Source organism: Propithecus coquereli, unplaced genomic scaffold, assembly GCF_000956105.1.
Source record: "Propithecus coquereli isolate 6110/MARCELLA unplaced genomic scaffold, Pcoq_1.0 Scaffold98, whole genome shotgun sequence".
NCBI lineage: Eukaryota > Metazoa > Chordata > Mammalia > Primates > Indriidae > Propithecus > Propithecus coquereli.
Genome location: NW_012156173.1, coordinates 2,687,497 through 2,701,816, shown reverse-complemented (window position 1 = coordinate 2,701,816; position 14,320 = coordinate 2,687,497). Strand labels below are relative to the sequence as shown.

Below are 14,320 nucleotides of genomic sequence, written 5' to 3'. Positions count from 1 at the left end.
AACAGTGATTATTGGCAATTTCAAGTGGCACAATCATTTCCATCCAATCGAGCGTTCAGAGAATCCAAGGCTGCCGTATATGATGACCCTCTTGGATTTTCTCTTGGTTTCAGTTGCATGAGTTAACACTCTAAAGAGTTAACACCCATCCAAGTCCAGAGCTGGAGAGTCACATCAGATGGATGGGACCTGGCACCAAAAGATGGTTGGAGTTCAGGCTGGTTCTCTTCAAGCAGATCTTTCCTTTCACAGAGGCTGATTCAAACAGTCTCCCTAAAGACATGCAAGACTTCAATGGCGAAGACACAGAAACATTGTTCTTTGTCACTAGGTCCTTTTTATGGATACAGTTTCAAAAGAAACTGGTTTTAAAATAAAGGCTTGGTTTTCTGTTTCTTCATGCTTTTTATTTTGATATGCCATTCTTGCTGCTTATGAGAGTGCTATTGATAACAGCAGTGATACTAATTATGCATGCTATTTCTTTCTGACTCTTTGTTTCTCAGTTCACCTGTTGTCATTTCATAGCTGGGAGAGGGGGTAGACCAGCAAGTCCAGCAACCTGTGTCAGAGCCTGGGGCTGCTCCTTCTCCTTCCTGTGGCCAAGTTCCTTGGTGTTCTTGCTTCACCGCTGCTGCTCCACTGAAGTTCATCCACCATGCTGAGTTTAGCATGATTTAGGAGTTGATGCCCAGGTACTCTGTCACCCCCCTCCCATCCCCAGCAATTTTTTAGCACAGTACTCCAGATAGACTAGAATTATTTCGTTGAACAACAGCAGTTCTGTGGGCCTAACAATGAAATAATATTAAGTGGTCAAGACCATTACATTACTAAATTGTCACCACTTTTGTTAATTATTGTCATTCCCATCAAAATCTTACAGAAGACTTTCATGTATCTCTAGGAGATAGAGTGGGTATGATTATCTCAACTTTTAAATGAGAAATAGAGGCTGAAAGAAGTGGAGTATAAAGCTGAAACCACACCTCCACACTTCTCATTCTTGACAAAGTGGAAAAAGAGAGATTTCAAAAAGTGTAATTGAATAATATAGCCCAATTGAATACTATTCTAAGAGACGATCACAGTCACGATTATTATACAAACAGACATTTGAGCTATGACTGTTTTTTATAGTGACTTTAAACTTTTCATCCTTTTATTAATAACTAAGTCAATTAATCACAAAATGATAATTTAGGAAGTAGGCTCTTTCAGCAGTGAATTATAATTAACCGATGTTCCCTGTGGCAAAATAAAGTTACCTTATTTTATAACCCTATTAAATTAAAGAAGTTAAGCCTTACTTGATTAATCATCTTTATGTAAATGAAAATGCCATCTTTTTAAGTGCTATGTCGTAATTTGGTTTTTTACTTCTGAAGATTTAAAACAATATGAGCAGCCTCTATGTCAAATGTTTTCTTTATATCTCAAGGATTTTCATATATTTAAATGGCTGCCTCGTTTACTAACTTCTGATGCAATTTCCTTTGTTACTCAGATTCTCAGTCTCCATGACACAATTTTAAAATGTTACAAAGAAAAACAGGAGAACTTAGTCATCTTGACTTTACATCTGAAGTGATTTCCCCATTTCCCCTACAGCCAAAAACACCAAAAAACAAATCTGCAATCTCTAATCAACATCCTTTCTGTCTTCTACAGCCATGAACAGAGAAAAACGTCTTAGAAATTTGGGGACACTAAATGGTGAATGACAGATATGCTTGTCCTCACTCCTACTGTAAAGACTGATGTAAAGACTGATGGTGATTTTTCCTCTGTGGACCTGACTACTTCCAAGCAAAAGAGGTAATGAAGAATTTGTTATTAATTGGTGATATTAAATCACGTGAAGGTAGATCATGGTCCAAATTATACTTACCGAGATGGAAGAGCTTACTTGTTTTTACTAGGCATCAACTGCATCAAATATTCAGTTAGCACTTAGCAAATTTCCTTGTGGTCTTCTTAAGGTGATCATTTTGAATTAGGTGTTTTAAAAGACATAAGTGTTCAGACACTTGGATGAAGACATTAAAACAGAGCACAGACACATGCATGATGTCTTAGGAATGAAGGAAAGATTCTAGAAGCAGGAGTGAGAAGTGACACACCGTGCTTTAAGTCACTGCCTCTCTATGCCTCAGATTCCTGTCCTGTAATACGAGGGCATTTGGGTTACATGAATTCTAAACTCTAAAGGTGCTCGTTATCTATTATATGCCAATGAAATGCTAACTTACTAATTATATATGTTCTATATATAGTATAATTATATACCAATAATCTATTATAAAATCTGTTAAAAATTTATAAAAATATCTATTCTTTCACATTTTCCACTAAAGGGCTTGACCACTTTTATTGAAATTATTTTCAGTTTTCCACTCTGTAGAGGTAAGAAAAGTTATTCCTTTAATAGAAACTTCTATTCAAAGCAGAAAATAAGAGCAGATCTTATTTATAGTCCTTAGATCTCATTCTTAACAAAAGTTTTATCTCAGTATGAGAGAAAGCACAGAATGAATTTTGTTGATTATATTTGTATCGACTCCTCTATGCCGTCTAAAAGCATTTGAGTGGCTTTTACCAAGAGGCCCAGATAAAATAAAACAAAGCCTTTACCTGGTAGGATTGAGACTGGGGAAGGGAGAATATGGATGTTCTAGGAGGGCCTCAGAGATCACATACTGTATATGTTGTTGTTTTAAAACTCATTTTTGTGGTTATTTGCCTCTAACAAAAATGAACGTTGTATCTTACCTTTTTTACAACAGTGATTCATTCTCTTTATTATCACTAGTCCTAGATACTTTCCCTTCCCTGGCATCTTCCTCCCACACCCATAGAAGACAGAATGAAGAAAGAGAATGGGTGTGTTTGTAGGGGGGCAGGGAGACAAAAAGAGAGAGAGAGAGAAGCGGGGAGAGAAGAAGGAGGAGGAGGAGAGAAAGGAAGGGTGAAAGAAAGAAAGAAAGGGGCTGGGTCTCTTGAGGCCTGGGGCTGTGAGCAGAGGTCTCAATTTCTCCCCTGGCCTAACCTCAGGGAGCAGCTCCTGGGGGATCAGTGCTTCAGTCACAGACACAAATTCCAGCTTTTAGGGAGCACACATTCTTAGTCTTTAATAGCAATAAGTAAGTCAGAGTGTTGATCTGGGTGAATTCTCGATATTATTCCATGATGCATTCTCCTAGTAGTAAATATTTTAATATTTTCTCCTCTTCTAAAAATAGACATGATGTAAATCACTCAAAGGAACAAAAAATTTATTGCCAATTTTTTAATTTAATAAATGGAATGTTTGTTGTCATATAATTTTTCACATGAAAGTAATTTAGTTACTATTTTCTGTTAATAAAAGGTAGACTTGTACTACATTTGAATTTGGGGTTTTTTTCTTTTGGAAATTTGACATTAAATCTTATCAATAGTGCATGTTATTAAAGCCTGATAGTACTTTCTGATTGTGTTTATTGACCTGAAACATTTTTCTCCTCAAAATTGGTCAGGCATAATGTATTCATAAGGTTATATTAATAAAATAGAAGCCCAGTAGCTGGCAGCCATATGTTACATAAATGTTCTCGCCTCTGTAAATACTACATGAATGTTATTCTCACTTTCAGAGATCACTACTCCTTGGCCATGATCACTTCCTCTTTTCTAATCTCCGCGGCAGTTTTTGCCCTAATTACTCTGCATGTTGCTGCTGTGGACACTTTTATAGCTGCAGTGTATGAACATGCTGTTGTATTGCCAAACAAAACAGAAATACCTGTTTCTCGAGATGATGCCTTGTGTCTCATGAACAAGAATATAGATATTCTGGAGAGAATGATTAAACTGGCAGCCGAGCAGGTATTCTTTTATTTCTGCTAATCATAATTTGTGGTAGGGACATGGGGGCTGGTGGAAAATGGGAGTGTTGAATTATCTATGTTGTACATGGAAAAATAATTTTGATTTTACTTGTTTTGAATAGGGGGCTCGAATCATTGTGACTCCAGAAGATGCACTTTACGGATGGAAATTTACTAGGGAAACTGTTTTCCCTTATCTAGAGGATATCCCAGACCCTCAGGTGAACTGGATTCCATGTCAAAACCCCTACAGGTATTTTAACTATCCTAGTTGTTTGTGCAAAAGTGCTGTAATTCTCTAAAATGTGCAGGTTCACCAAAGCAAAATGAGTGATCCTGAATTATCATATATGTGGGATATGTTACGGTTATATTTATCTCTGCATTTGTTAGGGTTTTAAAAATTTTACCTAGATGCCATTTAACAATATTTCATGATTGAGTATCTTCATTAAATTTGGGGAAATATGTAAACAGGGTATTTATTGCAAGAAAAGCTAAAGGAAGAAGATCTCATGGATACAAGTTGTAACTTAATTTCTGAAGTAGACAGTGGGTTGTATTAGGAAAATATTCCAAGGTCTCTGTTGAAGGGACTATGTTTCAATTTCATAGAGTCTCTGTGTCCCAGAATCTGTTTCCCAGGCAGAAAGACCTCCTCATGTACTTTCATGTGAATCATAAGGCTTTTTGCTTTGAAACTGCATCTCCCTAGGCTCTCAAAGCTCATTTTCCTGGAGGAAAGGTATCTAGAAACCTTTTAATATAAAATATCTAATATATAGTGAACATCTAAATGCTGCTGTCAATGTGGAGATGTCAATCTGGCAGTTACATATACAATTTTGTCAGGAAAGGACAAGGCTATATCTGGAGATAGAGAATCAGGTGTCAGCATATAGATGGTTTTTAACACAATGATTTCACCTATGGAGTGAGTTAGAGAATAGTACAGGTATGGGCTTGAGTACTAGGTAATTCCAATGTTTGGACTCAGGAGAGATGAGGAGGAAACAGCGAAGGAGTCAGAGAACAACCAATGAGTAGGAGAATGAGAAGATGGGCCCAGTGAGGGAGGGAAGTGTTTCCAGGAGGATGATGTAATTAACTGTGTCAACTGCTGCAGGTAAGTCAAGTAAGATGAGATCAGGCGAGATGTGGAGATCATTGTTGGCATTAGTGAGAGCTGGGGTGATAGAACTTAAAGTTCACTGGAGTGCTTCACAAGAGAATTCGAGAGGAGGAACTAGAGACAGCAGGATGGACAACTCTTCTGAGGCGTTTTGCTCTAAGAGGGAGCTGAAAACTGAAGCCATATTTGGAAGGCCATGTGGGGTCAAGAGAGGTTTTCATTTTATTTTTTTAAAGATAGGAGTCTTTAAATTAGCATGACATAAGACATATGTCATACTAATGGAATGTTCCCATAGAGAGGATACACTTGATGGTGCAGGAGAGTGAATAAATGAATTGCTGGAGCAATAGATATGGTGTGGAAAATAGACATCCAATTTAAGTATCATTTGTGGATTTTAAAAAATGATCTTTTTATGAGTAGTTTTTATATCGACTTAAGGTACACCTAAGCTCTTAAAGTTGTTACTGTCTCTGTATGAAGTGACTAAAATGTTTTTTAAAAATTGAAATGTTTTAATTAAAATTTGGTTTAGATTTGGTGATACACCAGTACAAGCAAGACTCAGCTGCCTGGCCAAGAACAACTCTATCTATGTCTTGGCCAATATTGGGGATAAGAAGCCATGTAGTTCCCGCAACTCCACATGCCCTCCTAATGGCTACTACCAATACAATACCAACGTGGTGTATGACACAGAAGGGAAACTGGTGGCCCGTTACCATAAGGTGAAAGGGGTGGATGTGTAAAATGGAGGCTGATAGGAGAGTGGCGAATGCCGTGCTCGGGAGTTTGAGCTTCATCTCCTGTGTAATATGACATGACTAAAGATTTTTTTATGTAAGTGAACAATAAAGAATATGACATCTTAGGAATTAAGCTAATCTGGAAAAATGTGTAGACCGAAACCTGTTAGACAAGTGTTGTAATGGTTCAGGATTGAGATAATTTGTGTGTGTGTGTATGTGTGTGGGTGTGTGTGTGCATGCACGCATGTATGTGTATAAAGTAATTTTGATATTGATGCAAAAGATATTAAAGTGACTGTAATCCAGATACCATTTAATATTCAAATGACATAAAGATGTTTCAAAAATGTATGAATGAGTTTCACATAAGTTAATTTGCATCAAATACTCTATTTTCTATGCCAATTAATTTAATTACCCTTTTGTAGATTTAAACTCAAACCATAAAAAATTTTTACTTTAAACTCTGAATTGAAAAAAGAGTAGAATAACCTTTAGGTCATAATTTTATACTACATTGGCTGGGGAGAGAGGCTAGCCTTTCATGTGGGTATGTGATATACAGGCAGTGTGACTGTCCTGCCTCCTCCTTGACTGTAGCCAAATCTGTTACTGTCTTTGCGGGGGGCAGGGGTGGTTTACAAGTCATCTCTTTAATAAATAAGCCTTTACTAGTTTTATTCTATGCACTTGTTACAGTACCACCTCTATTCTGAGCCTCAGTTTGATGTCCCTGAAAAGCCGGAGTTGGTGACTTTCAACACCACCTTTGGAAGGTTTGGCATTTTCACATGCTTTGATATATTCTTCCATGATCCTGCCATTACTCTTGTGAAAGACTTCCATGTGGATACCATACTGTTTCCCACAGCCTGGATGAATGTTTTGCCCCTTTTGACAGCTATTGAATTTCATTCGGCTTGGGCAATGGGCATGAGAGTTAATCTTCTTGTGGCCAACACACATCATGTCAGCCTAAATATGACAGGTAATTCATGACCATCTTAGGTTTCATCTTATATTTCTAAATGCAGAGAAACTAATGCCTCAGAAATGCCCTGTATTAAATTTTTGCTTCTTTGTTGGAACTGCTCAATGTGTTTGCTATGTTTTTACAGAAAAAAAAAAAGAAAAGAAAGGAAAAGAAGAGAAAAGCTAGTTCTTGATTATAAGCCGTGGTTTTACTAGGACCTTTCTGTTTATTATTTCATCTAATTCTCATGACAATTCTATGAGATGGGTAGTATCATCTCAATTTTATAGATGAGTAAACCAAGACACAGAGAGTGCAAGTAACTTGCCAAATGCTACTCAGCTAGTAAAGGGCAAAACAGGGAACTGAACAGAGATGTACTGTAAATTGGCAAAGGCAGAGTGAATTATTTATATGCTGCTGTATAACAAATTAAAAGTTAAAAGTGAATGTGGCTTGGCCAGGTGCGGTGGCTCATGCCTGTAATCCTAGCACTCTGGGAGGCCGAGGCGGGTGGATTGTTTGAGCTCAGGAGTTACAGACCAGCCTGAGCAAGAGCGAGACCCCCCGTCTCTACTAAAAATAGAAAGAAATTAATCGGACAACTAAAAAATATATACAGAAAAAATTAGCCAGGCATGGTGGCGCATGCCTGTAGTCCCAGCTACTCGGGAGGCTGAGGCAGAAGGATCACTTTGAGCCCAGGAGTTTGAGGTTGCTGTGAGCTAGGATGATGTCACAGCACTCTAGCCCGGGCAACATAGTGAGACTCTGTCTCAAAAAAAAAAAAAAAAAGTGAATGTGGCTTGAAACAACAAATCTTTATTATCTCACAATTTCCGTTGGTCAGAAATTTGGGAGTGGCTTAGCTGGGTGGTTCTGGCTCAGCCTATCTCTTCTGATTGTGTCAAGCCATTGGCTGGTCCAGCAATCATCTGAAGGCTTGACCTGGGCTCACGGATCTGCTTCTATGACTCACTCACTTACACACCATCACTTCTACCATGTTGTATTCATTACAAGTGAGTCACTAAGTCTAGCCCACACTTAAGGGAGAGGGAATTACATTCACCCGTTGGAGAGAAGAGTATTGAAGAATTTTTGGATATATTTGAAAACCACCACAGTTGGGAATAGGAGACAATTTTGCATTACCTTTCCCCACCTTTCAGGGACTCCTGAATACAAAGGTTTTTATATTTGGTTTAATTCTCCTTCATGCTAATAAATAATGCTATTATACTCAAAATTTATTTGAAGTGAGGCCATTGAATGTCTGTTTTAATCTCTTCCAATAGAGAATAAGAGAAGTAGGTAGGTGTTCCGTGCAGCTAGAAGCATTTGAGCTCTCTCATTGTGACTAATGTGACATGATCACATGCCCAATTTTGATGGGGAAAATTGACAGTATTGGTATTTTTTTGTGTTGTTAGTTTAAAAAAACTTGTCTTCCATTCACAGGGAGTGGTATCTATGCACCAAACTCTCCCAAAGTGTACTATTATGACATGAAAACACAGTTGGGAAGGATCCTCCTTTCGGAGGTGGATTCGCATCCCCGAGCCTCTCCTGCCTACCCAGCGGCAGTGAATTGGAGCGCCTACGCCACCGCCATCAGACCTTTCCCAGTACAGAAAAACACTTTAGGAGGATTTATTTCCCGGGATGAGTTCAACTTCACAGAACTTTTTGAGAATGCAGGAAATCTTACAGTCTGTCAAAAAGAGCTCTGCTGTCATTTAAGCTACAGAATGGTAGAAAAAGAGGAGAATGAAGTTTACGTTCTAGGAGCATTTACAGGATTACATGGCCGAAGGAGAAGAGAGTACTGGCAGGTAATCTCAGCTCAAGTGAGAGAGACTATTAGGTGCCAGTAAATTCCAAGTTAACTTTTCATATTTGTTCTAGAAAACCAAGTGCTTTTTCTTGGCATGACTCCATGCCTTGACAATATTACACGCATACACAAACACATACGCAGAGGGACTTATCAAATATTTACAATGGGAATTAGGTGTACTCTGATTGTTTGCTTTGAGCACATTTAAAAAGATTATTAACTCAATCATGATGACTTTTTATTTGAAACAACTAGCCTACTGTGGTGAACTTCGAGAAGTCTTCCTTAACTAGATTTGCCAACACATCTGAATATAAAGTCTTATTTTCACTTTTACGTTTCTTTTTTTCTTGTTATCCTCCAAGTTCAAGGTCTAGATTATTTTCACTTTTTAAAACCAATAATGAACAGGAATACCACTTTCATCTTAGTTTGTCTTCTAATTAGATGCCCTAGTCTTTTTATTCCCTTCAAATGACAAATTTTAAAGATGGAAACTTTTTATAGAGTGTTGGCTATGAATTTGTATTTTCTTGTTATACTCCATGTCCCCATCTTCTTCTAAAGAAAAGGATATGGAAAAGACAGGTGAGGTGCAAGGGTGGTCAGAATTTTAATCATCCTTTCAGCTTCAATAATACTGTTGCCCAAAGACCGCCACTTCCTTGGGCTCAATGCCATCATCTGACATACCAGACTAATATTTGAAGTCTAATTCTAAGCTGACTTCTTTCTTTTAATTCACCTGTTGTCCAGGAAGTGGGTTGGTTCTCAAATCACTTGCCATTTCCAATAAAGCAGGTAATTATAAGAAACATGATCCAAATCCCTTTTTGGAGAAAGAAAATTTTGCCTTGCTGTGGTTAAAAGCTAAATCGACAGTTCTAGTACAATTAAGTTAGATGTAAGGCATTGTATTTTATCTGCATCTGTTCCACACAGGTATGCACAATGCTGAAGTGCAAAACTACTAATTTGACAACTTGTGGGCGGCCAGTAGAAATTGCTTCTACAAGATTTGAAATGTTCTCCCTCAGTGGTACCTTTGGAACAGAATATGTTTTTCCTGAAGTGCTACTTACTGAAATTCATCTGTCACCTGGAAAATTTGAGGTAAAAGGATTTTAAGAGTATTTTCATTTTGTATGTTCTCTGAAGCCAAGTAAAACAGGGTATTGCAACTGCATCAGTTTATTTTTGCTGTCTAACAAATCTCTCCCCAAATTGATGGCTTTAAACAATAACCATCTATTTAACCCTGATTTTGTGGGTTGGCAATTTGAACTGAGTGTACGTAGGCTGTGTTTCTGGTCTGAGATGGATTCAGCTGATGTTGCCTGGGCTCATTGCATCTGCCATTAGTTAGTGGGTTGATAGGGGCTGACTCGTATGTGATAGACTTGTCTTGGACAGCTGGGATGATTGGGATCATCTCTCCCTGGGCTCATTCACATGTTAGTTGAATGAGTCCAAGAGCATCAAGAGGAAAAGCCACAATGGGCAAGTTCTTTGCAAGTCTCTGCTTGCACCTTATTTGTGAACATCTCATCAACCACAGCAAGTCACATGAGCAATGTAGATTCAAGCGGTAGAGAAGTAAATGGCTCAGACCTCTCAATGGAAAGAGCTATAAAATCACATTACAAAAGGGCATGTGTAAAGGCAGGGAAAATTTTGTGGCCATTTTTGCATCTTATAGCAACTAATTCTAAAGTCAAGACACTTCCTTGGAATAACACTATAACCAACAAAGCTAGAACTATGAGTGCAAGATATCATTCATTGAAAAATGTTTGTTTATAGATTTTTAATTTCTTTTGTCACATGTGGAAACAAATAGAAAATCAGATATTTATTTCACAAATTATAGTGGCTGTAACCAATTAATTCACAAATTAAGCTGGTCTCAAATTAGAATTATGACACTTCAGGTTTCTATCTGCTAGTACCTTACACACGCACACGCACACATGGACACATACATACTTATACCAGTTTGGATATTAATGTCTTCTCTGAATCATGGCAAACATTGGCAGGGTTTCAGTAACTAGGATGAAATCATTGCATAGTCTATAAATGGAAAACAGGATCTAAGTTAATTTATGCAAAGCATCAAACAAGGAAGTCTTTAAAATTGCAGATTGCTGATGGTCATATATCTGCATCTGCCTGTGTTATTACATTGGGATGTGTCACATTTATGAAAATATTTAATTCTGTGATATCAACAATTTAACATAAAGTACAGCCTTAAGGCTGTGAAACCCAGAAAACAAGAATCCTTGGCTTCCATAGAACCTGGTGAGGTAGAATCTCATGAGGAGATTGAGGCTGGAATAAAAACTTAACTGCTAACTGCAGAAAATATTAATCAGATCTGAGGTGAGGAGTCTTGGGCTAAAATCCAGTAGTTAAAAGGTAGCTGGACTGGAATAAATAAGCATAGATGAACTGAAAATATATGAAGTCACTTTAAGGCAGTGAGAGAGGGAAAAATAGGGTCGCCTAGGTGAACTTAGGAAGGCGTAGGGCCATATTGGCCAATTGTATCTTGCAAGTCCAGCCATGTAAACTGAGCACACAATCTAATTTTTTGATTGCTACTGTGACACTTTTTCTATGTCATGTACTCATAGAAATCTATCCCTTTGAGGAATTGTCTCAGAGTAGGACTGAGCATTTACCAAGAAACACACAAACAAACAAAAAACAAACCACCTCATCCATGGGAGAAAGATGAAAAAATGCTAGAGTTTTCCAGACAGGTTAAAGGTCCAGAGCCAGAAATACCCTTTCACTATCACTCTGAACCATATCAGTATTTGAAGAAGTTGGATGGTAATAGTGGAATAGCAATAAATTATTCCATAGCTACCTCCTTTCGTTGTTTTAAAATTTTCATCCTAAATGGTTTCAGACAGTTGGAAACAGTCATAAATGTTTAAGTACTTAACTCTATAGTATCTGTAAGTCTCAACTCTTAACAAGTCTCCAGACTTGTCATGCTGTCTCTCATCTCTGGCTTCTAACTCTTGGATGGAAGGAAGGAGGGAAGGGAAGGACAGCACCTGCCCTTTAAACTAGGCGCTCAGTCTATTTATCATTTAAATCTTACCTTGCCTACTCCAGCTCTTTTTCAGAAAGAGGAAATGAGATACAGATTGTGTTACACCAAGAAAGATATACAAGAGGCATGTGGCAGCTGGCAGGCAAGGTCTTTGGTGTAGCAATTCCTTGGAGCAAGCACCACAGCGAGGGTGCTGCAGATTTTCATTTTACAAGTGTAGATTCTCTAAACATCACTGTCCTGCAAGTTCATCATGTTCTAAGCAACAGATATAACCAAACTCACAAGATGGATAAAAGAGAGCACGAGCTTATTATTTTCAAAAATAGATTCACTGGAGAGCAATGAACTGTCATCTCAGAAAGGCTCCCCATGGGTAAATCCTCTCAAGAGTCCAAATTATGGGTCAGAAGTTTGTTTCGAGAGCACAGAATTAAAAAAAAGGAGTTGGGCATTCCTAGAAAAGATTTCTAAGAAGCCATGGTAGCCTGAGCAATGTGTCTTTCCTCTTTTGGGCTGGTGATCTAAAAACTATGTAGAATGAAGGTGACTACTGTCCTCAAAAAGAGGCAAATAAACGGTGACCAATTCTTGATTTTTTGAGTGCTTCTTTCTGTAGAGACCTTGCAGAGCATGGCCCTTCTGTCAACATATCGTTTCTAGAGAGACCAGTTACGACATTGTAGACGACAAGGTTTTCACATCAGTCATGTTCACAATGTCTTCTTGAGTATTTCCCTAGTTCTATTCACTGATGGACACTCCTTCAGCAAATATTTACACATTATCTTAGAGGATCACTATTGGAGAGATTTCAACACACTTATGCCTATCCTTCCTTCTTCATTTTTACACGAAAAGGGTGGAGTGTTACTGACTACGCCCGCAAATGTGGAAACATCATGCGTTCGCACTTTTGCATCTCTGGTGTTATTGTTGACACACTGGAAGAGCCTGATCTCCACAACTAACTAGTTACGTAACCTTTGGAAAGTCCCTTAACGTCTGAATTCCATACCTGTAGGACAGTGTACCTTTCTCACTGATTTGGGGAAGGCACTTTGTTAACAGTGAAACACAATAATTATCTTCTAGGCTATTTAATTATTTTCTTCTTCCAGTTTCCTAAAGTACCTGTTTTCCCAGTTTCCAATTTCTTCCCTATCCAAATTGTCCTTTCCACAACTGATGGGTTCCTTTTCCTTTATTCGTTTTCTATCTATTGTCCATCTGTTCATCTTTCTTTCTATTCTTAGTCAATGACTTTATGCACATTACTCCTTCACAGAGAACCCTCTGTGGCTTTAGAATAGATCTAGTCCTTCTCGGCTTTCACAGTCTGATCCCCACCTTGCTCTGACCATATGGCTTCTTCTCTTCACTAAGCTCCAGCTCTAAGCCAGCTGTAAATTGTAATAACCTGCTTTCTGAGGCATAAAAGAAAAAGCCTTGCTTTGCAGCATGCATTTGCCAATTTTCATGGTGTAAATATTCCCACCATGATCAATTTCCATTTCCCACAGTGTCTTCTGCCATACAGCCCCAGGAAGAAATTCTTAATTGCTCCTTTTCATGGCAGGTTGCGCCTCACTCTGGGAAGCAGACCAGTACAGCCTTTGCTTCTCAGACCTCTTGAGCATGTATCTACTTCCCTCTCTCATATACTAAAAAACTGATTTCTCTCTTTATGTTTGGAACCGGTTCGGTTTCACCGTTAGCTTTTAAGTTTCTTGAGAGAAGCATGTGATGTATACCTCTCTGGTTCCTGATTATCCTGGACATAATTGGGTGCAATGAGTCGTTGCTGCTGCTGATTTTGACTTTTCATGAATGGTTACATTCGATTGTTGAAACTCAGACCTTGGGCCTTCTTGAATTGCTCTAGTCTTCATTATATAGAAATTAGCTGTCCCCTGCCTGTCCTGCTGCTTCTTCCCTCCCCAAGCAGGAATGACTTGATCATCCATTATATCTAGAATGGTTACAAAATCATTAGTCTGCTTGTAATGTGTATTTTAATAAAGCCGACTGTATTTTTCTTACCTTCTCCTTAGGTGCTAAAAGATGGGCGTTTGGTAAACAAGAATGGAACATCTGGGCCTATCCTAACAGTGGCACTGTTTGGGAGGTGGTACGCAAAGGACTCCATCTCCGTTTACAACTCATCTGGGACCAGCAATTCAGCAGTAACTTACCTGCTGATATCCACATTATTAATGATTGTAGCCTTGTAGGATATCTCTTTATCACATGCATGTTTTGCATCATATATTTTACTAAATGTGTTTATCAGGCTTTCAAGTTTTACAAGGAACTTTGAAGGGCTATCTTAGTAGTATAGACCAATGATTCCTAAATGTTTTTTTTTTTTCTCATAAAGGATTATTTTTAAATATTATGGTAATTTTGTCCCTTTTTTGGCAATGCTGAAATGTTGCTGTGCAGGACAATGGAAAGAGGATGGGTGTTCTGGTTGGATAAATGAGGATCAGACCTCAGCTCCAGCCTTATTGCTGTGAGATCTTGTGTGTGCGTGTGTGTGTGAGAGCATGCAGTGTGAAGAGTTTCAGAGTCACTAAACACAGCTGTGCCCTGGAAGAGAAGAGTAATGATGGGAATTGACAGGTTTATGACTGAATTTGCTTTACCATTAAGGACATTTTGAACTCACTTAGTTTTCTGTG

At 38.2% G+C, this 14,320-nt stretch overlaps 1 protein-coding gene across 1 annotated transcript; it reads left to right on the top strand.

Moving 5' to 3' along the window:
- Positions 1-1,771: 1,771 nt before the first annotated feature.
- LOC105827203 (vascular non-inflammatory molecule 2) lies at positions 1,772-14,028 on the top strand. The gene is made up of 8 exons (XM_012665242.1): positions 1,772-1,818; positions 3,636-3,867; positions 3,992-4,122; positions 5,540-5,732; positions 6,453-6,741; positions 8,188-8,561; positions 9,509-9,679; positions 13,691-14,028. Exons 2-8 carry the CDS (start codon positions 3,655-3,657, stop codon positions 13,868-13,870), a joined length of 1,551 nt encoding a protein of 516 aa, XP_012520696.1. The 5' UTR covers positions 1,772-1,818; positions 3,636-3,654; the 3' UTR covers positions 13,871-14,028.
- Positions 14,029-14,320: the final 292 nt, after the last annotated feature.

Excerpts from the sequence above, each read along its gene's own strand:
- LOC105827203 (XM_012665242.1), top strand. The coding sequence starts at position 3,655 with ATGATCACTTCCTCTTTTCTAATCTCCGCGGCAGTTTTTGCCCTAATT. Across the intron at positions 3,868-3,991 it reads TTAAACTGGCAGCCGAGCAG|GGGGCTCGAATCATTGTGAC; the intron begins GTATTCTTTTAT and ends TGTTTTGAATAG. Across the intron at positions 5,733-6,452 it reads TGGTGGCCCGTTACCATAAG|TACCACCTCTATTCTGAGCC; the intron begins GTGAAAGGGGTG and ends CACTTGTTACAG.